Source organism: Erpetoichthys calabaricus, chromosome 8, assembly GCF_900747795.2.
Source record: "Erpetoichthys calabaricus chromosome 8, fErpCal1.3, whole genome shotgun sequence".
Taxonomy (NCBI): Eukaryota; Metazoa; Chordata; class Cladistia; order Polypteriformes; family Polypteridae; genus Erpetoichthys; species Erpetoichthys calabaricus.
In genome coordinates, this window is record NC_041401.2 from 196,705,200 (window position 1) to 196,729,890 (window position 24,691).

At 42.6% G+C, this 24,691-nt stretch overlaps 1 protein-coding gene across 1 annotated transcript in view; it reads left to right on the plus strand.

Annotated features, from left to right (window-relative positions):
* The window catches only part of slc49a4 (solute carrier family 49 member 4), a 143,532-nt gene that overhangs the window by 12,495 nt on the left and 106,346 nt on the right, over window positions 1–24,691 (plus strand). The window contains 1 exon segment of the mRNA XM_051930332.1: window positions 23,185–23,288. Within this exon segment, the coding sequence (XP_051786292.1) occupies window positions 23,185–23,288 (104 nt within the window).

The following is a 24,691-nucleotide window of genomic DNA, read 5'->3' on the forward strand; positions in this document are numbered from 1 at the left end:
CCCTGAGGAAGCGTTTCAGGTATGTCCAGCCAGGAGGTGTCCTCAGGGCAGACTTGGGACACGCTAAAGAACTTGCATGTCCCTGCTGGCCTTGGAATCCACCCGTAGGAGTTTGAGGGGGTGGCAGGGGAAAAAGGACATCTGGGCAGCTTTGCTCAGAGTGGTGCCCCCACGAGCTGGACCTAAATGAGCAGCAGAAAATTGATAGATGGAAGGATTCAAAAAACAGGTAGAGAGCATTACAATTTTATTTATAAATTTAAACAAACTAGCTGCGTAAGCCCACACTGTAAAAAGCCCGGGGTCCTAGAAACTATTGAAATGTAGAGATGTCAGGTAATTGAAAGGAACTACTCTGGGCGTCTCTCTCTTAGGAGGTTTCATTTTGCCGATGTGCTTGTGTATTAGCGGTTAAGCAAGTTTATCTTTCTTCAAAGGTTTCGCTTTGTAGATGTGCTCGCCTCGCTTGTGTATTAGCAGTGGGAGGAAAAATACAAGGGATACCATTTTGCCGACGTGCTTGCCTTGCTTATTTATCCTCGGTGGTGGAGCCCTTACCCCGACTCCAGCTTTTACTTCCGGGCCGGACAGACATACACACACTTCAACGCATAGACATTTTTATAAACAAATACTTGCAAATATATACCTCTATATACAGTGCATCCAGAAAGTATTCACAGCGCACCACTTGTTCCACATATTGTTATGTTACGGCCTTATTCCAAAATGGATTAAATTCATTTTTTTCCTCAGAATTCTACACACAACACCCCATAATGACAATGTGAAAAAAGTTTACTTGAGGTTTTTGCAAATTTATTAAAAATAAAAAACTGAGAAATCCCATGTCCATAAGTATTCACAGCCTTTACTCAATACTTTGTCGATGCCCCTTTGGCAGCAATTCCAACCTCAAGTCTTTTTGAATATGATGCCACAAGCTTGGCACACCTATCCTTGGCCAGTTTCGCCCATTCCTCTTTGCAGCACCTCTCAAGCTCCATCAGGTTGGATGGGAAGAGTCAGTGCACAGCCATTTTAAGATCTCTCCAGAGATGTTCAATCGGATTCAAGTCTGGGCTCTGGCTGGGCCACTCAAGGACATTCACAGAGTTGTCTTGAAACCACTCCTTTGATATCTTGGCTGTGTGCTTAGGGTCGTTGTCCTGCTGAAAGATGAACCGTCGCCCCAGTCTGAGGTCAAGAGCGCTCTGGAGCAGGTTTTCATTCATGATGTCTCTGTACATTGCTGCAGTCATCTTTCCCTTTATCCTGACTAGTCTCCCAGTCCCTGTCGCTGAAAAACATCCCCACAGCATGATGCTGCCACCACCATGCTTCACTGTAGGGATGGTGCCAGATTTCCTCCAAACGTGACACCTGGCATTCACACCAAAGAGTTCAATCTTTGTCTCATCAGACCAGAGAATTTTCTTTCTCATGGTCTGAGAGTCCTTCAGGTGCCTTTTGGCAAACTCCAGGCGGGCTGCCATGTGCCTTTTACTAAGGAGTGGCTTCCGTCTGGCCACTCTACCATACAGGCCTGATTGGTGGATTGCTGCAGAGATAGTTGTTCTTTTGGAAGGTTCTCCTCTCTCCACAGAGGACCTCTGGAGCTCTGACAGAGTGACCATCGGGTTCTTGGTCACCTCCCTGACTAAGGCCCTTCTCACCCGATCGCTCAGTTTAGATTGCCGGCCAGCTCTAGGAAGAGTCCTGGTGGTTTCGAACTTCTTCCACTTAAGGATGATGGAGGCCACTGTGCTCATTGGGACCTTCAAAGCAGCAGAAATTTTTCTGTAACCTTCCCCAGATTTGTGCCTCGAGACAATCCTGTCTCGGAGGTCTACAGACAATTCCATTGACTTCATGCTTGGTTTGTGCTCTGACATGAACTGTCAACTGTGGGACCTTATATAGACATGTGTGTACCTTTCCAAATCATGTCCAGTCAACTGAATTGACCACAGGTGGACTCCAGTGAAGCTGCAGAAACATCTCAAGGATGATCAGGGGAAACAGGATGCACCTGAGCTCAATTTTGAGCTTCATGGCAAAGGCTGTGAATACTTATGTACATGTGCTTTCCCAGTTTTTTTATTTTTAATAAATTTGCAAAAACCTCAAGTAAACTTTTTTCATGTTGTCATTATGGGGTGTTGTGTGTAGAATTCTGAGGGGAAAAAATGAATTTAATCCATTTTGGAATAAGGCTGTAACATAACAAAATGTGGCACAAGTGATGTGCTGTGAATACTTTCTAGATGTACTGTAAAAGCATTGTTATCGACATTGTTATCACTCTTTAATTTAATATTGTTCTTTATTAATCCCAAGGAGAAATTCACATACTCCAACAGCAGCATACTGATAAAGTATCTCTATCTATCTATCTATCTATCTATCTATCTATCTATCTATCTATCTATCTATCTATCTATCTATCTATCTATTAGATAGATAGATAGAAAGGCACTTTTTCTAAGTGCTTATTTTATGCTGAATTAAAAAGGCTGTATTCTGTCTTTTAGGCATAGTAAATGAGCAAGTGTCCCATTTTGTGATGAGACCTGTGCTTGATTTCCAGTAACAATACTCCATTAAGATGGTGGGAGTGAGAGGAGGTGGACACTTTGCTCCACATGAGGGGTGTGTGCCGCTTGACCCTCATTTGTCCCTCAGCGGTCAGGTTGTACATTACAGCTGAGGTGCATTCTGTGCGCTCTACAGCATTTCAATATGATTGCAGAACTATCGAGATGATAATTATTATTACTGTTCTGCACATTGTTGTGTGCTGCAAATTACTTCTGTTTCTCTAAATCTTACACTTAATTTCACAGTAAATTGTTGCAAGGGCTTAGTAGTCTCAAAAGCAGTAGATGCTAAATAATTCAAAAGAAATACACATTTTGTGCTGCGATGAGGACGTCCTAAGTGTCAGATCTGCTTTTTATTAGTTTTATCCATGTAACTTTATCACTCTTCCTCTCTTAGTACTTACGTACTGTAATTGCATTTACTGTATGTTGTATACTTTTTTGTGTGTCTCTTTTGTTTGAATTGTATTATTGTCAACTTTCTGAGGTGACATACAAGTAAGATTGTCATTGTACTGAGTACACATGACAGTAAACTGAATATGACTTGATCAATAATTCTCAAACAGCAATGCGCTAAAAGTCGTCGTCTTGTTAAGTCTTTTGAAAATTTCCTTGTCTCGAAAGCCTTTATGTGTATTGCTGTTGGAAAGTTAAAACCTCAGGGCTGAAGGGCGCTTGCTAAATTTGGGGTTGTCCTATGGATCTCCATGGTGGGCTGCATCATTTGCTGGCTTGCGGTGTTTCTTCCTTGTTTTGGGCCTGTGTTGAAATAAAATGGAGAACTCAGTTGTTTGTCATTTTGTGATATTAGGAGCTACTCACAGCCCCTTCAGTCTCCCCTCGCCCCACAGTGTCCCAGCACGTAGAATATTTCTCGGGAGCAGTGCTGGACCATCATTAGTGTTCAACTGAAAGCCAGACTCGGCCCATCCACAGAGCAGCTTTTTGCCCATGAGCCTTTCTTTGATGTACGGGTAGAAATTTCTTTTCTGCAGTGTTCTTTGTTGCAGAGCCAGTGCAGGATGCGGGTTTTCCAATGCATTTTATTTTTACATTTTTGCCTTTTAGCACTTGGACTCTGATTTGCTTTTCAGTTGGGGTGTCGTCTTTGAGGAGAATTCATGTTCAGTCAGTTGGCAGCTTTCAACTAAGTCAGTGTGAACGTGTGTGGGTGGGTATAGGGGGTGAGCTTGCCCTGTGATGGGCTGGTTTTGTCCTGCCTTGCACCCTTTGATGTAGGCATTTGGTCTAACTCTGCATGACCTCACCGAGGAATGTGTGCCTACTGTCCTGCACACCCACCCCTCTTGTAGTAATTTGCGGGCACATGTTAGATTTTTCTGTCTTTGTGACTTCCTCAATGTGGCAGTCTAAAACGCTCCTAAGGTTTAGGTACAGTTTGAATTGCAGAAGTTAGCATATAATAAGTCATCTGTCTAAAGTGAAGTATCCTGCAGATAACGGGACCTGTGAAAGTAAACACTTGTGCCCTTCTCAGTTCACCCAAACTAGCTCAGTGTCACTGACCTGCTTCTCTATTACAATGGACAATGGGTTTGAGTTTGAGATCTTTGTTTTCTAAAAACACTCCATCCTTAAAGGTGTGACACGGCAAAGTGTGGGCTTGACAGATTAAGTCTGGCTAGCCTGATGACTTTGACTGAAAACAAAAATAGCCACAAATGTGCAGCCAGTGGCTGTCAAAACCTTACCCATTTTAGCATAAGATGGGGACACCACTTCCCCTTTGAACACTGCAGCTGCCATTGTAGTGACAAAGTTACCTGAAAGTATTGTGATGTTGGTACAAAATAGCAATCAGTTTTGGACAAAAATGAACCCTGACTGTTCAGGCTTTATATGCTGGAAATGGGCAACCTACTGTCTTCACAGTAAGAAGATCACAGTTTTCTTTTTCTTTTTCTGGATGAGTATACCGCAGTTGTCACAGGCTTCATCAGGAAATGTGTGGATGACTGCGTACCCACAAAGTCTGTTCGCGTATTTCCTAACCAGAAGCCCTGGATGTGTGCTGAAGTACGCTGGCGGATCTGTGAGCACAGCAGTGCGTTTCACTCCGGAGATGCACAGGCATACAAAAAGAGCAGGTATGATCTCCGAAAAGCCATTACATATGCAAAGCGCCAGTACGCCCACAAACTGGACTCTCAGTTTAACAGCACAGCAGACGCTTGTCGGATGTGGCAGGGTATCCAGATGATCACGGACTACAAACCCCGGACACACACGGCCACAGCTACCGCCACTTTACTCCCGGATGAGTTGAACGCGTTTTTTGCTCGCTTCAAGCTCGCTAACATGGACAGGCCCGTGCGACACCCCGCATTGCCGCAAGACTCCAGCCTGAGGCTCTCCAAGGATGATGTGAGGAAGACTTTTTCCCGACTTGGCATCCGCAAAGCACCCGGCCCAGACAGAGGCTCAGGTCACGTTTTAAAAATATGTTGCGACCAGCTAGCTGCTGCCTTTACGGATAATTTTAACACTTCTCTGAGAGTTTCATCTGTCCCCACCTGCTTCAAGCACACGGCCATCATCCCCCGTCCCAAAGAAAAATAAAGTAGACTGCCCTGATGATTACCACCCAGAGGCACTTACTCCCATAGCCATGATGTGCTTTGAGAGGCTGGTGCTAGCAGCTAGAACACATCAAGGACATCTTCCCTGACTGTCTGGACCCCCTCCAGTTTGCCTACCATTGCAACAGGTCCACTGAGGATGCCATCTCCATAACACTTCACGCCACCCTGTCTCATCTGGAGAACAAGAACTGTTATGCCGGGCTGCTGTTTGTGGACTACAGCTCTGCATTTAACACCATCATTCCATCCCAGCTCATCGCTAAACTCTTGGATCTGGGGCTTAGCTCTTCACTGTGCAACTGGGTACTGGACTTCCTCACTGGCAGACCTCAGCAAGTACGTATTGGTGGAAAAACCTCCTCCATCATCACCATCAACACTGGCACCCCACAGGGCAGCGTGCTGAGCCCCCTGCTTTACTCTCTCTACACCCATGACTGCATAGCTAAGTACAGCGCTAACACCATCCTCGAGTTTGCTGACGATACCATTGTAATAGCTCTGATCAGCGAGGACGATGAGACGGCCTACAGGGAGGAGGTCAGACACCTGGCAGAATGGTGTCAGGATTGTGGATTTCTGCAAATACGCAACAGAGCACAGCCGCATCTACATCGGAGGTGAGGCTGTGGAGCAGGTCAGCAGCTTTAGGTTCCTCGGAGTCACCCTCACTACACACTGCGGCAGTAGTCAAGAAAGCCCAACGACGCCTCTACTTCCTCAGGAGACTGAGTAAAGCCCGGATGTCCCCCACAACCCTGTGCAGATTCTACATGTGTGTTGTGGAATTTATCCTGACAGGATTCATCACATCCTGGTACAGCAACTGCTCAGTTTAGGACTGCAGAGCTCTGCAGCGTGTGGTGAATACAGCACAGCAGATCACGGGCACACAGCTCCCTGCGATCCATGACATCCACACTACACGCTGTCTGAGGAAAGTGAACCGTATCAGGCGGGACCTCAGCCACCCTGCACTGTCACTTTTCATCCTCCTCCCATCTGGAAAGCAACTAAAGTCCATTCGGACGCACACCTCCAGGTTCAGGAACGGTTTCTACCCAACTGCAGTCAGACTCGTGAACAATCGGTAGCCTTGTGTCACCTCCACTGCTAACTTCACATATACCTCTGCCACTAATCTCTATTTATTCCTAGGATTCTGTTTTGATTTATTTACTTATTTATATTCATTTATTTATTTATTGTGTGGGTTTTTTTTGTCAATGTTCACTGTCTGCGTGGGGACATGCAAGCAAGCATTTCATTGTACATGGTACTTGTACTTATACACATGACAATAAAGAATTGAAATTGAAATTGTTCTCATTCATGCTTGAACCAATTCAGGGTCACAGGGGCTCAGAGCCTATCCTAGCAACACTGGGTGTGAGGTAGGAAATCGCTGTCGACAAGCCACCCATCCAAAAAAAGACACACTTGTCCACACGTGCACAGGGCCAGTTTAGAGTCACTGATTAGTCTGACTAGTACAGTATAGATAGATAGACACTTTATTAATCCCAGTGGGAAATTCACATTCTTCAGCAGCAGCATACTGACACAATAAATAATATTAAATTAAAGAAAGATAATAATGCAGGTGAAAAACGGACAACAACTTTGTATAATGTTAAATGTTAACGTTTACCCCCCCGGGTGGAATTGAAGAGTTGCATAGTTTGGGGGAGGAACGATCTCCTCAATCTGTCAGTGAGCAGGACGGTGACAGCAGTCTGTCGCTGAAGCTGCTCCTCTGTCTGGAGATGATCCTGTTTAGTGGATGCAGTGGATTCTCCATAATTGATAGGAGCCTGCTGAGTGCCCTTCGCTCTGCCACAGATGTTAAACTGTCCAGCTCCATGCCAACAATAGAGCTTGCCTTCCTCACCAGTTTGTCCAGGCGTGAGGCGTCTTTCCTCTTAATGCTGCCTCCCCAGCACACCACTGCGTAGAAGAGGGCGCTCGCCACAACTGTCTGATAGAACATCTACAGCATCTTATTGCAGATGTTGAAGGACGCCAGCCTTCTAAGGTAGTATAGTCGGCTCTGTCCTTTCTTGCACAGCGCATCAGTATTGGCAGTCCAGTCTAATTTATCATCCAGCTGCACTCCCAGATATTTATAGGTCTGCACCATCTGCACACAGTCACCTTTGATGATCACTGGGTCTACGAGGGGTCTGGGCCTCCTAAAATCTACCACCAGCTCCTTGGCTTTGCTGGTGTTCAGGTGTATAGTACATTTATAGGACTTGTAAAAGTTACCGTTTTTTTTTTTTTCACTTTTATTCTCTCAGTCATGATCACGATACATACTTCCGCCCTAGGGATCTGACGTTGTTAGTTTTTAATTTGAAGCTGGGAATAACTGTAGATGTGAGTGGTGCTTTGAGACAATGGAACTGGACATTCTCTGATCTGGAGGGATAAAAGCTGACAAACAAACGCTGGTGAATCTGCCTTCTTCGTATCTCACCGTCACTTGATTTTTTTTTTATTCAGTTTTATTGAGTGTTCCTGCTCACGCTGAATTAGTATGCACCTTGTAAACTTTTACAAGTCCTATAAATGTGCACCATCTGTTATAGATGCAAACCAAATGTATGTGTGTACTGTATAATATTAACAATAAGAGCAGCTCACTAATTAAAATGGCAAAGATAGGAGTCAGTCGGGATCGAACCGGGGACTCTTGATTACAAGTCAGCAAATCTTACCGCTACACCACGGAAGCTGTTATATCGTCCTTGAACCTTTTGTGAAAGTGTTTATTTGATCTTTGGATTTCAGGCTTCACACATTATATAGTTTATGCCAAAATTATGTCATTTACTAATAATAATAATAATAATTCATTACATTTATATAGCGCTTTTCTCAGTACTCAAAGCGCTGTCCACACAGGGAGGAACCGGGAAGCGAACCCACAATCTTCCACAGTTTCCTTACTGCAAAGCAGCAGCACTACCACTGCGCCACCTGTGAGTACTACTAAAATATGAAAAACGTTTCTGTTTTAAGAATGTGTTTACACAGATTATAGTGTAATAAAAAAAATAATGATCTACTATTTCCACTGTAAAACTTCAGCACTTCACTCCCAGATAATCAAGGCATGAGCTGGGAGAACTTTGTGCACGTTCTGCGGCGGGGGGTGGGGGGAATGGAATAGCAGGCTGCTTGTCTTTATCAGCACATTTACAGGACAAAAGACGCTGATGGAGAGGTGCGATGGAATTTAAGGTGGGCCAGATCTACAAGTTTTTTCATAGGCTGTGGTAATTCTAGTGTTAAGGCCGGTCAAGTCACACTGGGGATGTCAAACTACATGACTGTGGGTCAGAGGAGTGTGTCATCACTGTCCCCAAATCACTGAGATTATGTAAATGAAGCCAAGATTTCTGGACAAGTCGTGTAGTGTGACGGGGGCTTTTCATGGCAAAGAAGATCACAGAGCATCTGTAAAACAAACAGAATTTGAATTGGAATGTGGACCCTTGGTGTGCCATCCTCTGAGAACATAATGCAGTTGCTGCAAAGGGCAGCCATTGCAGTCGAGATGAGTGAATTTTGTTAACATTTCTTTTTAATTACTCAAGCACTTAATTAGGACGACTTTATGAAATAAAACTGCCTGCCAGTGTTTTCAAAGAAGGAAAAGTCTTTTTAGGATCTTTAGCAATTGAGGGCAGAGACAATGGGCTTTAAACGGCAGCCTCCACCCACTGATAAAAGAACAAATGTGTTTGTCAAGTTGGCAGACACTTGTTAGCAGCTGATTGTTCTTATTGTTCTGCGTTTTTTCATTTCTGTGAGAGGGTCATGCTTGCGTTAATTGCCATTTCATAATTCCTCAGCTCTGTTTCTCTCGCTAATGCAGATTTTGTTCCCGCTGTGCCTCATTTTCTACATTATTACGACTATAAAGCAATTTACAGCACTTTTGTCTACCCTGATTTTATTTCTCTGTCTGTCCTGGAAACTGTGTAATATAATTAAGGTTTAAACATCTTATCTTATAGTAAAAAGTGTTCATTTCCAGGAGAAATTAAAGTGTGTTACATATTATATCTGACCTGGTGTCAGTGTAGGACATTTTTTTTTTTTGGAAAGTAAGTCATTAGATAATAATAAAACCTATTTCCACGATGAAAAGCCTGTGGATGTTTGTTATAAGATCCTGTCTGTGGGCTTTGTAGTGGTCAAGCCTTTGGAATGACCTTCAACAAATGCAGATCGTCCCTTTGTTCTCCATGTTCAAGTGAAGTGCTAAAGCAGAGTCACCATTCCAGAGAAGGAGGGAAGACACCCAGCCATTATGATTCAGCCAAACTTATGTTTACTTCTTATGTATTTAATATTTACATTGCTATTTATTAGATTTCTTTGTTTATGTTCTACTGTCCCTCTCATTCCTGTCTAGTTTCCTATTTATGATCTGTGCTGATTTTTCCTGAAGTGTGTATCTAACAATATTTTTGCCAAGAAGCATGTGTTGTACAGAACTGGTCACTGTTGGCTTCTATTATGCCATAGAGATTTTGTCTCTCATTTTAATAATAATAATAATTATTATTGTTATTTACATTTATATAGGTCCTTTCTCACTACTGAAAGTGCTTCATTGTGTGGAGAGTGTGGAAGAAATTAAATTTAGATATATTAATAGAATCTTAAATTTAGAACCTCTAACTACTAGAAACCAGGCAGGAGAAGAACCGTTCTGTACGTCTTTTAATGTCACTTCAAGAATAAGGAGCATTCGCACAAGCAGTCTATTATAGCACAGTCAGAATATTAAAGGGTAGAGGACTTTCTATAAGCAAATGAATTTACATAACAGTGTCACTCAATACACGCATTTACTCTGGTTGGTTCATCGGCTTCTACCCAAATGACATATACAATAAAAGTCAATCTTATTAATTTTCTGGTTCTTCTTTTACCAGCGGTTCTCACACTGTGGGGCGGGGGGCACGAATGTTGCCATATGTGGCATAATTTCTCTATTTGTAGGGAAATTTTAAACTTGTAGCAGTGTATCATCAGGAAAAAATATAGGAATAAATTTTATTAGGGTTTCAAAAAAACATTAGGGGGGCGCGGTTAAAACTGTTATGAAAACTCGGGTCGCAAATACTTAAAGATGGAGAAACACTGTCTTATACCTTTGAGTTGAGTCACCACCCTTAAAATTTATGTGCATATAACAAGTGTCCATTCTGATTGTGTAGGACATCTGCTGACTTCTTAGTCATCCTTCAGTACATTTTGTATATTACGTCAGCCTTTCTTCTGGTACGTTCTTTACTTGACCATCTCAGTATTTTTCCTAAACCAATTCTACACTACAAACAAAAATACTGTTACATTTGAATTCTATTGTTACATCTAAATTATTCTCTCACAAGAGCAACTAATGTGTAGCATCCACATGGATGATGTGACGGTAGCCATTTTTGCACCAGTATGCCCACCACACATTAGCTGTTAGGTGTTAGACAGCTAAATAGAGACGGGGATGATTAGAGGCCAGAATGCCTAGGCCATGGTGGGCATTTTAGCCTGGACATCGAGATACACCCTACTCTCCACAGTGGACGCCCAGGGATCTTTTATGACCACAGAAAATCAGGACTCCGATTTTGTGTGAAAAGTTGAGATCAAAAATTTTTGTCAGCCACCATTACAAAGTAGTGTTGTAAAGAACATATAAAATAATATGACATAATCCTTTAAGGATGTTGGCTACCGTTTTATTTTAACCAGAAGACCATTTCCATTTTTTTGCTTAACTGCCTTGTCGCCACTTGAATTTCATGTGTGACAGATAGAGTTTACTCCCAGTGAAACATCAAATTAAGAGGTTATTGGCTTGAGGGAATTTTAACATATGAGGTATAAAGTATGATGTGACCATCATGTACCACCAAGAGATAGGTTAATGGCTCTGGTGATGGTAATTACCTGCCAAAGCAGGGGTTTGCGCTGCATGCTAACACCTTCTGTCTTCCTCCCTCAGCAGATTGGACGACTAACAGCCACTCCACCATTGACGACACTTCCGTTTTCAGCCCTCCTGGGCTCGCCTGTTCCTGCCAAGTGACTATATAACTGAGAACTGGCCATCTTGTTGTCATTTTTGTTCTGAACTTGCATCTGGAAAGACAACTTCACAAATGATAGCGAGCTGCATTATTGTGCATTCCTTCAAATGATACGGGGTCACCATGGTGGTGCCTCAACTCTTTCACTTTGTTGTGTCTCCTTTTTGCAGCGTGTACAAATGTCCTCTCCGGTAACTGACAAATGAATGGTTACTGCACCTCAAGGTGAGACCAAGTATTTCTTGGATGGTAAGGCCTGGCAGGTCAGAAACAAGTCAGAGTGAAAGCTGAAAGTCAGACCAATCTGTCGTCAGAGACAGAATCACTAACTAAAACTTGGGAACCTAAAACAGAAGCTAATATTCTTAAATGTTAAAAAAATAAATAAATAAATTCCAACTTTAAAATGGCACATGGTAGTACATAAATAACAACAAAAATTAATTCTGTAAGAGGAAAAAACCCTGTGACAGATGCAAACAGCATCCCAAAAATCCACAGGAAAATACATGAAAATTTAAAAGAAGATGCCAATCATAACAATATTACATTTTTGTCGTCTTCTTCTTCTTCTTTTGGCTGGTCCGGTTATGGGTTGCCACAGCAGATCATCCAAAATTGTTGTCCGCATATTGATTTGGCAAAATTTTACACCAGGTGCCCATCCTGACGTAACCCTCCCCATTTATCTAGGCTTGGGACCACCACGATGAAACACACTGACTTGTGCATCCCCTGTGGTTGGGTTACATTTTTGTCATTTTTATAAAATAGGTGGGATACCCGCTCTCCAGTACTGACTGACATTCAAGCTCTGCTTGTTATAATCTGAATTGGTTAGTTTTTTTTTGTTTTTTTTAACTTATTTCTGAGTTCTTTCTGTTAATTCTTATTTCTTTTATTTAGTTTTTTTTTGAGTGCAGAATTTGTTTCTTGCTTGATTTTTTTTGTACTTAGGATGTTGTTTTAACTAAGTTACACATTTTTAGATTTTTCCTCAGACCCGCCATTTTGTGGCTTCGTCATTGTGATGTGATGACCCCTGATTAAGGGATGTGGTTTTGGCAGTCATGACCTGTGACTCATCATGAAATGGGTTAAAGGTCAACAAAATTCACTTCCTAGTATCCAAGTTTGTGGATAAAACTAAACTTGACGTGCGTCTGATTGGCATTCGGTGTCTGTTTCTTTGGCATTGCGACTTTGACTTTTGGGTACTGTTTCTGAGGTTGGGGTCTAGGTTAAGAAATGTTGTTCTAATTTTACTTCTCATGGTCACCTCCATTTCTGGCCTTTCCTTGTGTTTGGCAAATGCCCGCTTGTAATAAGGACGGAGTAGGCTAAGGCAGCTCCCGTCACAGCTGTAGCCATCTTGGAGTTTTTCCAGATCTCGCTGGGGTTTCTGATTGCTTTCACTCCATTGCCACCATACTGTACCTTGACATTTCTGTCATTCTGTATTCTTTGAAAAGGTTTTGCTTCACATCCTGGTTCATATTAGGTTGTGTGTTTTGCCTCATAAGTCTTGAAATAGAATAAAGAGCACTGTATAAAATATATAATCTAGATATTTTGTTTTGCTATCTTTAATTTGAGTGTCTTAGTACAAAGAGCTAATCTGAGGCACTCCTAATATTTTCTTTAAATGAGATTTTCCTGTGCTACAAATAGCAGTCACATTATTAAGCAGAACTGACTCCATTACCATTACTTTTTTCCAAGGGCAGATCTGCGTCCTGCCCTGTTTAAAATATTTGTACTTTTATTTTTAATAACGCAAGAGAGGTCACATCAAGCTGCGGCCTGTAGTGCATCCTTCAGCAGGAGGACGGTCTGCTGCTAATGTGCTGCAGTCAATGAAATGGAACAGATTAATGGCCTGGTTTGTAAGAAGGAATTTGTCAGGTCTATGGTCTCAAATTAATGGAAAAAGTATTAAACATTAATTCTGTATTGTTCAGCAGAAGGCTCCCACTGAAGCATAAATAGTATATCAAAGTTCAATTGTGTGCGCAGCTGTACCGAGTTTAAGGATGAGACTGTGCTGGGCTTCAGAGTACTTGTGCTTCTCTCATTATGGACTTGTGCTGAGCTTTAGTCTCTCAGGCGCTCTGAGGACCCGTTGAATCAGATTGTTTGGTTCAGGCCTTTCGCTAAAGTTGAGGTGGCTTGCTTGCTTTAGTAATTGGTGAGATTCAAACACCATCAGTGCCATAAATGTTTGGTGCCTTTAAAGTACTGTTCAGTTAGAGACGTGTCTCTTAAGGGGAGCCATTATATCATCGTTTCCCGTATTAACCTTTCAAGGTGCCATCCGTCAGTGTGATTTATGCTCGTGCCAGTGTGGCATTTGCTTCCCAGTCTTTGCTTGAATCTCCTCACACAGTCCTAGAAAATGCTGTTTGGTTGATTGACCAAGTGTAAGTGTGCATTTCATGTGCCCCTCCAGGGCTGGCTGTTTCCATACACTGGTCTTGGAGACCCCTTGACCAACCTGAAAAGTTAAATGCAGATATTAGCTCAAAGCTTCCTAGTGAGTTTAATAACTGGATTATTAAACAGTATAATTTCCAATCAGGGAGTGCGTTGACTTGACCCCATTCGTAGCAACCTTCTGCTGGCTACCTGTCTTTGACAATGCAGTGTGGCAGTCGCATGATAGCAGAGGTGTCTCCTCCTGTCACGTGACTGGCATAGTGGATGTAGACGGAGTCAGCGTGTCAGAGGAGTGACCAGGGAGAGGCACCTCGATGAGGCCTGACAGACAGAAGTACATGAAAAAAGACAAAATAATTCAGAATCATTCCACTGGTGAAAGGGTCTGCTAATAGCAGTCTGAGTCTGATCATTAGGACCACCGCAGTAAATTGATCATTTCTGTAATCTAAGGCTCCATTACAAAGCACATGGAAATGGCATGATGTTGTGAAGCAGAACACAGTGGTCAAAATGACCAGGACCTCACTGATCAGCCTCACCCCAGGTAGCCTGACCCTGATGTGCAAATGAGAAGATAAGAGACGATAGTAGAGGGGCAAGCAAAGTTCATATCCGGAAGACTAAAATACAAGCACAACATTTTTTATAGCACTTTTTCAAACATAGAATACAGCCCAAAATGCTTTACAAGATGTCAAAGAAATAGTTGCAGGAAAAACAAATTAAAAATAGATAAGAATAAAAATGAATAAACGACATGCATGATGCAGAAAATAGTAGGAGAGAATTAATTATACACACTTACATAACCCAAATAAACAAGTCATAGTCTCTAATGATAAGTCTGAAGCTATAGTCAGATGGCTGTGGAGGACAGAAATAAAAACATGTCAGGGGCACAATACTGTAGATGAACAAAAATTAAATGTGCAGGGGTTCAAAGCCAAAAGACCACCTGGATCCCACCTGCTGAAATGATCCTGCACAGCTTTGCTTTGTTGATTCCTTTTTCTTTTCCCCTTCAGTTTACTGTCATCCTTTCTAAGAAACGGGGACTCCAGCACTTTATTTTGTTCTGTTTCCTTTGAAGCCCCAGTGGACAGTTGGTCGATGTCACCTGAAAGAATTTGCGGTAAACTGTCAAAGCAGTCAGGGCAGATCCTCCATATCCCAGCCTTAGCATGTGTTGGGAAGCAGGAGCTAATGGTTTGGAGACAAAGGAAAATCTTAACAACCAAGTTAAAAAGTAAGCCCACTAAACGTATCCCCACATAACATACATACATGATACTGTGATAAACTTAGTTTTCTAATTTCTGTATTGACTAAAGATATAGAAATAGCAGTTTAATTAATTAGGGTAGGAGTCCATTTAAAAACAAAAGCTGATTGGAGGAGACTGAGGTTCGAGGCCTGGGTGTGTGAGTTTGCATTGTCACAGACGGCCGGGGTCCTTGTCCGGCCAGGACACCTTTTCACTGTATGAACCAGGGGAGCAAGTCTGGTCAGAACAGTACCTCCCCCTGGACGCTATATGGCAGCCCCCCTGAGTAGCAGTGGTGCCTCGTACTCCCGCAGGGCTCCATGGGAGATGGAGTTCCCTACAACCCTATTGGGATCTGGGGGTGCCGCCAAGGGGTGCTGCAGTTGTTCCTGAGCCCGTGTGAGCGGTCCTTCTGCCACCCCCAGAAGTGCAGCCAGAAATAGGTCATCAAACACCTAGAGCACTTCCGGGTGGGCTATAAAAGGAGCCAGCAGCCACCACTCCGGGAGCCAGAGTCGGGAGGAGAGGGACTAAGCTTGCTGGAGAGGAGTGGAGGAGATTGTGTACAGGGTTGTGCTTTGAACCGTGTTGTGAGCTCGTGGGGACGGGGAAGATGAAGAAAAAATAAAAGCACTTTATTTTAGCAGTGTGCCTCCCGTGTCTGTCGGGTTAAGCGCTGGTATAGCGCCATCTATAGTCGCAGTGTGTTCTCCTCATGTCCACGTGAGTTTCCTCCCACAGTCCAAAGACATGCAGGTGAGGTAGACTGGTTATGCTAAATTGACCCGTGTGTGTGTGTGTTCACTCTTCAATGGACTGACATCCCATCCAGGGATTGTTTCTGCCTTGCACCCTGTGATTGCTGGGATAGGCTCCAGAGCTAGTGGGTTTGAGAGATGGAGACACTGATAGATGGATGGAATAGCAAATTACAGCCACATGGGGGACCTCGGGACTGCTGTTGAGGAAGTGATGCTGGCAGTCTACACATGTTGGGGTCTACCAGGTAGGAAGTCCAATATCCAGTGGCAGAGAGTGGCGACCTGGTGATCAATTCTGATGGTATGGCAGCGGCCTTGTTAAATGCTAAGCTGAGATCAGAAGGATTTAAAGTAATGTCAGTTTTCACAGGGTTGTAAGAAGAAAGTGGGTTTGAAGTTGCAGGTCAAGGAGCTGATTTCTTTATTTATCTTTTAATCACTTAAATCTTACTTTCTAATTTCTTTGAAAAGCTCTTATCTCTGCTTTAGCTTGACTTCAAATAAAATGATGTTTACACAATGAGAAAGAGCAAAGCGCAGACTCCGTTCATTCTGTGAGGGAGCCTCAGTGATTCTGATTTGAATGGCAGGCGTTTCCTGGCCTGTCACCAAGCGCTCTTTTTATCAGCTTGTATTTTTTCACAAGTTATTTTGAGCACTGTGGAAATCATCATCTTAGCTTCTTAAAGATGGTGGTCAGACACTACAGTAACCGAGACACAAAATTCATTATGGCACTCAACTCTAATGCGATTTGCTTTCCCCACAGTCATATGAAGATTTCTGCTTTGTTTGTCTCATTAGTCGTTATTGTATTGAATTTATTTGTATGCTACACAGACAGTCGCAAAACAGATTTTGAAGTAAATCAGCTAAACCCTCACCAGTAAAAGTGGACAGAAATTGGAGCAGAGTGATGGACTCAGTAAGAGACTCGCTCCACTGCTGACCTGGGCAGTACGTGTTGTGTGACGGGCTGCATCACAGACTTAACGTTTTTTTTGTACAGTTTCCAGATATTAACTACTTACAGCTTGTGATTAACTAATGGTGGACTTTTCTTTCCTTTAGTAATGGGGACGGTGCTCAGAGACGCACTTCAGCAAAGCTTCTCCGTGGCAGCATTCAGAATTGGTTACAGTTTGTCCCGAGCGAGTGTCCTGTCCAGAGATACAACAACAACAGTAACATTAATTTCTATAGCACATTCTCATACACAGGTTGCAGCTAAAAGTGCTTTATTAGATGCCAAAGAAAAAGTTACAAGAAAAGAAAAGCAAATTGAATTGGGTAAGAGTAATAAATAAGTAATACACAATAAATGCAGTGCGAGCTTATTGATGCAAGGCTCTACAACATACTGACATGTGCCTGCACATACAAGACCACCATCCTGGCAGTAGTCTGCCATCATGGCACACGTGTAGAGAGCTGCAGCAGCAGTGGCGCATGTGATATGTGATATCATCTACTGTTAAATTCTGCTCCGTACTTCTAAAATTTTTATTTTTATACCGTATTGAGGATTTGTTCTGTTCTGTGTATTGTATTGTATTGACCCCTTCTTTTGACACCCACTGCACGCCCAGCCTACCTGGAAAGAGGTCTCTCTTTGAATTGCCTTTCCTGAGGTTTCTTCCATTTTTCCCTACTAGGTTTTTTTTTGTGAGTTTTTCCTCGTCTTCTTAGAGAGTCAGGGCTGGGGGGCTGTCAAGAGGCAGGGCCTGTTAAAGCCCATTGCGGCACTTCTTGTGTGATTTTTGGGCTATACAAATGTAAATTGTATTGTATTGTATGTGCACAGGGAGGTCTGAAATAATATAGTGTGTTCCCATTGTAACAAGGATGCCAGGTGGCTGGCGGCGCTATATGTGCAATCATTGAATGGGCTCCTGAAGTCATTCATGGGGAATGGTTGGTGAAACTCCACTGCGATATAAGACACTTGCCATAGATGCTAGGGGGTCGTGTTTTGGGCTGATCTGACCCGTTGATCACTTGGAGAGCAGTAAGGATCGTGAGAGGAGTGCTTTTGTGTGGAGGCAATCGTGGGTGTTGTGAACTAGGAGTCCCAAGCACTAAACAGTTCCAATAATGCCCACTAGAGGGGGATTGTGATGATCCCATCTGACTTCTGGGAGCTCTTGAACCCGACACCGTCGGTAATGTCACCGATGAGCTGGACACTGAGGCACAACAAAGCAAGGGGATGGTGCAAAAAGTGCAAAGTGTTCAAATTAAAGTGCAGTGCATCAAAAATAATCCATAAAACAGGTGAAAGGTGGAGGTTAAAATCCAATAGGAAAAAAAAATCCTTTTATAAACAACGAGGTTAAAACAATGGCTGGAAGCAGACTTTTAAAACAGACCCGGTGCCGCCTTTTACTGGTGACTCCCCTGTTTCTTCCATCCAGGCTATGTGCCAGAGGAGTCACCCTACTAGTAGCTGACCTTCATTACTTCTCTGGTCTTGACTGGTGGCCTTCCGATCCCTGGCTCTGGTTCTGCTCACCCAGACCGAGACTTGAGCTCCCCAGTGACCAGGACGCTCATGCTGGGGCTTCAACTTCCCAAGTCCCCGACTCCTGCTGCCTTTGCTACGACAAGCCAACCTTCTCCCGGTCATTCCTACTCCAAACAAGTGCTCAGCAGGAGTGACCACTACTGTTGGCCCTTGGGTGCCGGCCAAACACCCCACTTGGGCTCGCCTCTCCCCAGCTGCCTGCAATCAGTGCGAGCCTGCGCTGCATCGGCCTTCTCCTTCCTGCTTCTTTCTCCATTAACCTCCCTTCACGTTCTTTTTTCTGTCCCCCCAGCCGCCTTGCGCTTCTATAATTTATCATGGGGACGTGGATCAGGGGCCTCATGTATAACGCCGTGCGTAGAACTCACACTATAACATGGCGTAAGCACAAAAGCGGGATTGTGCGTACGCACAGAAAAATCCAGATGCAGGAATCTGTGCGCACGCAAAATTTCACGTTCTTCCACTACATAAATCCCGATCAGCGTGAAAAGTAACGCACGTGCACGCGCCTTCTGTCCCACCCCAACTCCTCCCAGAATTACGCCTCTTTGAATATGCAAATCAATATAAATAGCCTTCTGTGAAAAGACAATGGGAAAAGCACAGGGGAAAATATAAGAATTTCAGCGAATACCAAGTGGAGGCAAAGGAAAAATGTACTATTTGTTGGTTTAAACAGTGGTATAATCAACAAAAGAAAGTTGATCGAGTGACAGAGTGTCAGAGAAACTCGATAGATCAAATTCACAAAGTCGCACAGTGCCCGAAATAAAAAAGAAATCACAAATCAAAGTCGCCGTGAAAAGCAAGTCGTAGCCCACCGTCTGAGTGTCATATGAAAGCTTATTAGGGAACAGACAAAAAAAAGGCACACAGTGGGGAAAAAAGCATGAAATGTCAACTTTAATCTCGAAATTTCCACTTTAATCACGTAGTTTATTTTGTCATTAAAGTAGAACATCATAACTTCATCTTAAAATCGTTTAATTTACTAGTTTCTCAAATCCCATTGTAACTAAAGTAGGACGTTAAATGTTTTGTTCTGTATTTGATCTTCTTTGTGCTCAGTGTGTGAATCACTACTTCTTAAACGGGCTTTCTCTTTCTCCGACAGGACACATAATCTATTACATTCGTGATATTACAGCTCTCTGAATAATTACAATACTGAGATGTATACGTGATATCTTTTTGATGATAGGAATGAAAGCATTTTATTAAACATTGGAACACGGTGGCGCAGTGCTTGTTCATATCTCACGCAAGAGGCTTGCTGCGCCATGCGCGACCTTCGATGAAATAGTTTATCACAGCAGTACTGTCTCTTTAAAACGTACTATTCCTATCCCTACTTTTCTTTCTCCAAATACCCAATTGCCACACAATCAGCTCTGTAATAGATGTGAAGCCATTTGTAAGCTTAGAACGCCGATTCTTCAAAACTTTTAAGGAACATTGAAATATCTTCGTAGTACATGTTTAATTATTCTATCCGTCTATCTTTCCAGTGTCGCGTCAGCGCAAGAATACAACGCAATGCAGGAACAATACCTGAACTAGCTAGCTCTGCGGCACCGTGTCCTCACATGTTTAATTATTAACAATACAGATTATTTAAATGAAGTTAAAGTTTTATCTGTATAATATAATCAACATATTTTGCTGCATTTCATCTTAAAAATGAATACCGTCATCATATGTAGATACGCGCTTTATAAAGTGGCGCAGGTTGTGCAATATTATAACTGTAGTGCAAGTTTACAGTGAGGTGATTGTACTTATAAGTCCAGACAGTTCTACAAGGAGCACTTGATGGACTGATTGAGTGCGTTTAGAGTTCTTGGGATGAAAATTTTTCTAAACCGCGAAGTCTGTACTGGGAAGTCTCTAAAGCGTTTTGCCGTGGCTCAGGCAGCGTCTGCTTCATGCTGTGTACCGATAATTCTCATCAGCTGCTGCTGTGATTCCCCACTCAGATACAGTGATATAAATACTCCGAGTGGTGCAGTGAGAGTAATATGGAAAAAGATGATCTGCTGAGGCAACCCTTAACGGGAGCAGCTGAAAGAAGAAGAAGAAGTGCAGTGAGAGTAACAACGCTAAAGCAGTTATGGTATTTGGAATACTATGGCTCTTCCCTGGACCATTATATTGCTGCAGATTAATTACAATCAGATGCATTACACTAATAAACAATATGCAGTTAATTTCAGTGTATTTATAAAGCCGCGTCAGGAATGTGGAGCTAAGAAAGAAAGGTTGACCACACAGGAACAGTAGCACTGCTTTGACGCTGGGTGCCGCCAGTCTGCAAAACCGAGCGGAGAAATTGCGTACGCCAAGGCATGAGGTACCATGGAAATGTGCGTGGCTTTACGCCAAGTTTAGGTTTTATACATCGCAATTTGAGCGTGGAAACATTCGTACACAACATTTCTGTGCGTACGCACCGTTTATACATGAGGCCCCAGGTGTGGCAATTAGCAGCTCCCGGCATCAAGTACGGATGCGGACGACTCCTCACCAAGCAAGGACTGCATGCATAATAAATTCATCCGGGAACTGATCCGCCACACTACCACGCCCCCTCTCTAATTTATTTAAAAAGTGACATGTTTGACTTGAGCTGTGGACCCGCTACACCACAGGGATATCACTGTCAAACCCTGGCTAGTAATAAGGGCATGCACCAAATCTTTATAAAATTAAAGATTTATTCTTCACATAAAGTATTCCAAACAAACTAAAGCTCTGTGGAGCAAAAAGGGCAAAATGGAATTGTGAACAAAGTTGAACAAAATCTCAAAGGAAATTTAAAAAATCAGAAATCCAAAAGTTCACAGAAATTACAATAAACACAAGTGCACTCACCAACTCCCTAGCGTAATCACAACGAACCGCCAGGAACTGTGTGAGGATGTGGCGGGCAGTTCCTGGTGGTGATTGGCAGGTGGCACCACCTCTTGGGGGACCACCCACAAAACACTTGGAACATAACACAGGCAGCTCATATACACAAACAAATGAAAAGCAAAGTATAGCACACATAAACAAAGTATCAAAAATGTACAGAAGACAGAGACACGACAGTGTGGGGGGGTGCACTGTCTGCACTTTTTATATTCTTTTGGTTTTTGACTTTTTCTCTACTTCTTTGGGAGAACTTCCAGGATCTATTCTTTGTAGGAAGAAAACTTTTTGCTCTTGTTTATTTTTACTGTAGCGCTCCAGGAGGTGCAGACGTTGTAAATCGCCTTTATTTCATCCCTTTTGCTTTAGTATTTTTGCATGTCTTTGCTGGATTTGACTGTGTTACTTACTTGCATGACACGTATTTATCATTATTGTCTTTTTTGCAGTAAATGACAGCTTTTGTTTGCACCTCAACAAGTGTCTGTGTGTATTTCACTCACTTCTGGTTTTATGTCCAGGCCTTAAGGTCATGCTGGGGTTCAAGGGACACAGGCCACCACATGCTGTCAAACACAAATATAAAACAAGGCACGCTAGCAACTCGCTGAGCTCAAGAAACATGAGTTTTAAAGGAGCTGCGGAGGTTAAACAAGCAAATATCAAATAAAATATATTTTCATCACATGAGGAGTAACTTCATGTGTCATAGAGCAACTGACCGAGAGCGCACGTGTTACTACTGGTTTAATTATAGCTATGGCAGAAACATTGGGGGGGCTTATGGCTACAGTTTCATTGCTTGAGTGTTATGGGCTGTAGGAGTGAAGTATCTTATGACGTCTTCCGTTTGTCTATTCATTTATCTGTATATCCATCTGTCTGTCTGTTATTGGCATTAAAAGATTCAGCAGCCGAGGACCCCAGTGATGTTCTGACAATTTTATTTTTTAATCCTCCATTTCTGGGGCTGGTCTGTCCTGAAGTCCCCACGTTTCCTAGGGTCTGGCTTCCCTGAGTGACGTCTGTATAGCAGCAGGACAGTGAGGACCCTGGCACTGTTTTTGTGGGCCTTTTTGAAGGCTTCACCTGTTTTGCTTTTTTATGGCACCAGAAACCTCACCCTTGGGGGGTTTTTCAGTTTCAGTTTATGTGGGACAGCCATGCTGCTTTGATTAACAACAGGCATAGTAAAGTCTTTGCTTGAAACTTTTATTTGTAGAGCTTCATTTTTCATAAAGCAAATACAACTACAGAATTAATAATCATAGTCCTCATCATCACTTTCCTGCTGTGGTATCATAGGAGACTCGGACACATCTGTTCAGCAGTGTCAAAGGCCCTGCAGAGGGATATCTCACCATAGCTGTTAGGAGATTTTCATTCACAAGAGCTGCCACGGTGCTGACTGGAAGAAGTGCTGCCCATTTTTACTGTTTAAATTTACATTGCAGGTTCTAAAATTGACCTTAAAAAAAAATATATGCTGCCGTTTGTCCAGCTGTGTTTTAGGCCCAACACTTCAAGAAGCTTGTCTCCTCTCTTACCGTGTAATTTTATTGTACTTTTTAAAAATAAAATGATTTTTTTTTTTTACTTTTTCCTCAGTGTTTCTTAAGTATTGTGACAAAAACAAATCTGCTTTTCAGTCCATCCAGATAACATTTAACGTGAATATTAAAATTAATTCCTAGCCAGTACAGAGATGATTAAATTACCACAATAAACACGGTGAGCATCTGTTCCTTTTAGAGAGCTAAGACGCGGGAACATCTGATGTGATTTGAATAAGATATAGTGTTGTATGTCTGACTGACTTGTCATTTATACTCCAATAAAAAAGAACAATAATACAAGCCGTGTGCCCCACAAACCTCATACAGATATTCTGGTTCAACCCCAGACTGTCCAATTCAATTCAATGCCTGTGTGGATTAACAAAAACCTTCCTTTTAATTTCACAGGACTGCGGGTCACGATGCTTCTGTCTGCCTTCTCTATGGTCCTCGGGACGGGGCTGCGCAGTTTACCACTCGCTGACGTTGGAGTCAAGAAATGGTGAGTATCCGTTTTTCGCCTTCTCCTTTGCTCCTTTTTATTCCTTTGTCCTTGCTGGATGTCTAAAACACGACCCCCAAAAAAATACTTTCAGCTCCCAAATTGTATGCAGATTTTGTTTAAAGGAATCCTCCTCCCAAAATGATATTTGTGTGTGTGTTTATTAGTGGTGACTGAGGAAACTTTTGAATCTCCCATTTTCATGGAGAATGAAGGTAAAGTTTGATCCAATACAATGGCAAAGGTGACCAATGCTATACAATGGCAAACAACAACGTCTATTAATGGGTTGGGTGGAGGATTGATTACATGTGTCACATGTCAGTTGTCCAGTCGTTTGCTCACAATATCCAAAACACACAGGTAATTTTTTGCTAATTTATTGCTAAATGCTTCTGGAAAAATCAGTGCAAATCAGGAAACACAGATCACACGGGACTGACTTTTTAAATTAAAGATCTGCCACTTCCCCTCATTCATTGGTCAAGAGTTTTCTCTTCATGTCAATAACTCAGTCCCATGTGATTTACATTTCTTATAGCAACTAGCAACTAATTCCATAATGAATGCACACAAAACTGCAGATTTGTTTAGACAGGAAAACAAATTTGTTCGAAACGGGTTCATATAAATAGATACCTTATTCATCCCCTCAGTGAAATTTGGGTATTGAGCCCAGCAATGTCTGTCCATGAATTAACTGTTAAAGTACGGCCAGTAGACTACAGAGGAGAGGAAAACAAAAACTCCAGTCAGCAGCATCAGTGGTGAAAATAAACCTCTGGAGGGTCCACGGTCAGTTAGAACAGAGAACGTCAAAGGCACCGTCCTGGAGACCTCGGCCTCCTGGCCGCCCACCCACTCCTAGCTACTCTGCAGTACAAGTCTGTTCTGATGACAGAATCCTTCCTTCCTCGTACATAAATAAAGTAAATTGATTTAACTTTGCTCGTAATATTTGCACAGGTGTCTGTTGTTACTGTAAACTCTCTCAGACGAGCCTTAAAGGAAATGTGCATCTTATTTGCATGTAATCAGACCCAGCAATTAGAAATTCCCTTATTATTCAAGCACAGTGTAATCATTTTTCTAGTCCTTTCCTTGTGGCAATAAAATATTCAGTCGGAAAATGGAACGTACTGTTCTTGGCAGCATACAAAGTTCTCTGCCGATCATCTGTCCTAAAGCTAGGCGGTGGCATCTCAATTAACCAGCCGACTCTCTTCCTTCAGAATGTCTTCCTACCAGATCTGTTGGCCGTGCTCTGTGCTTTCTTTCCTCTGCTTGTTTTTTGCTAATAAATAGAGGACAGCGGAGACATCTTGAAATGCAATTTCACTGTAGGTTATTGAGGCGTGCGACTGGGAAGCTTCAGGGCACTGCCACAGACACTGCCCTGAGAAATAAGCAGCA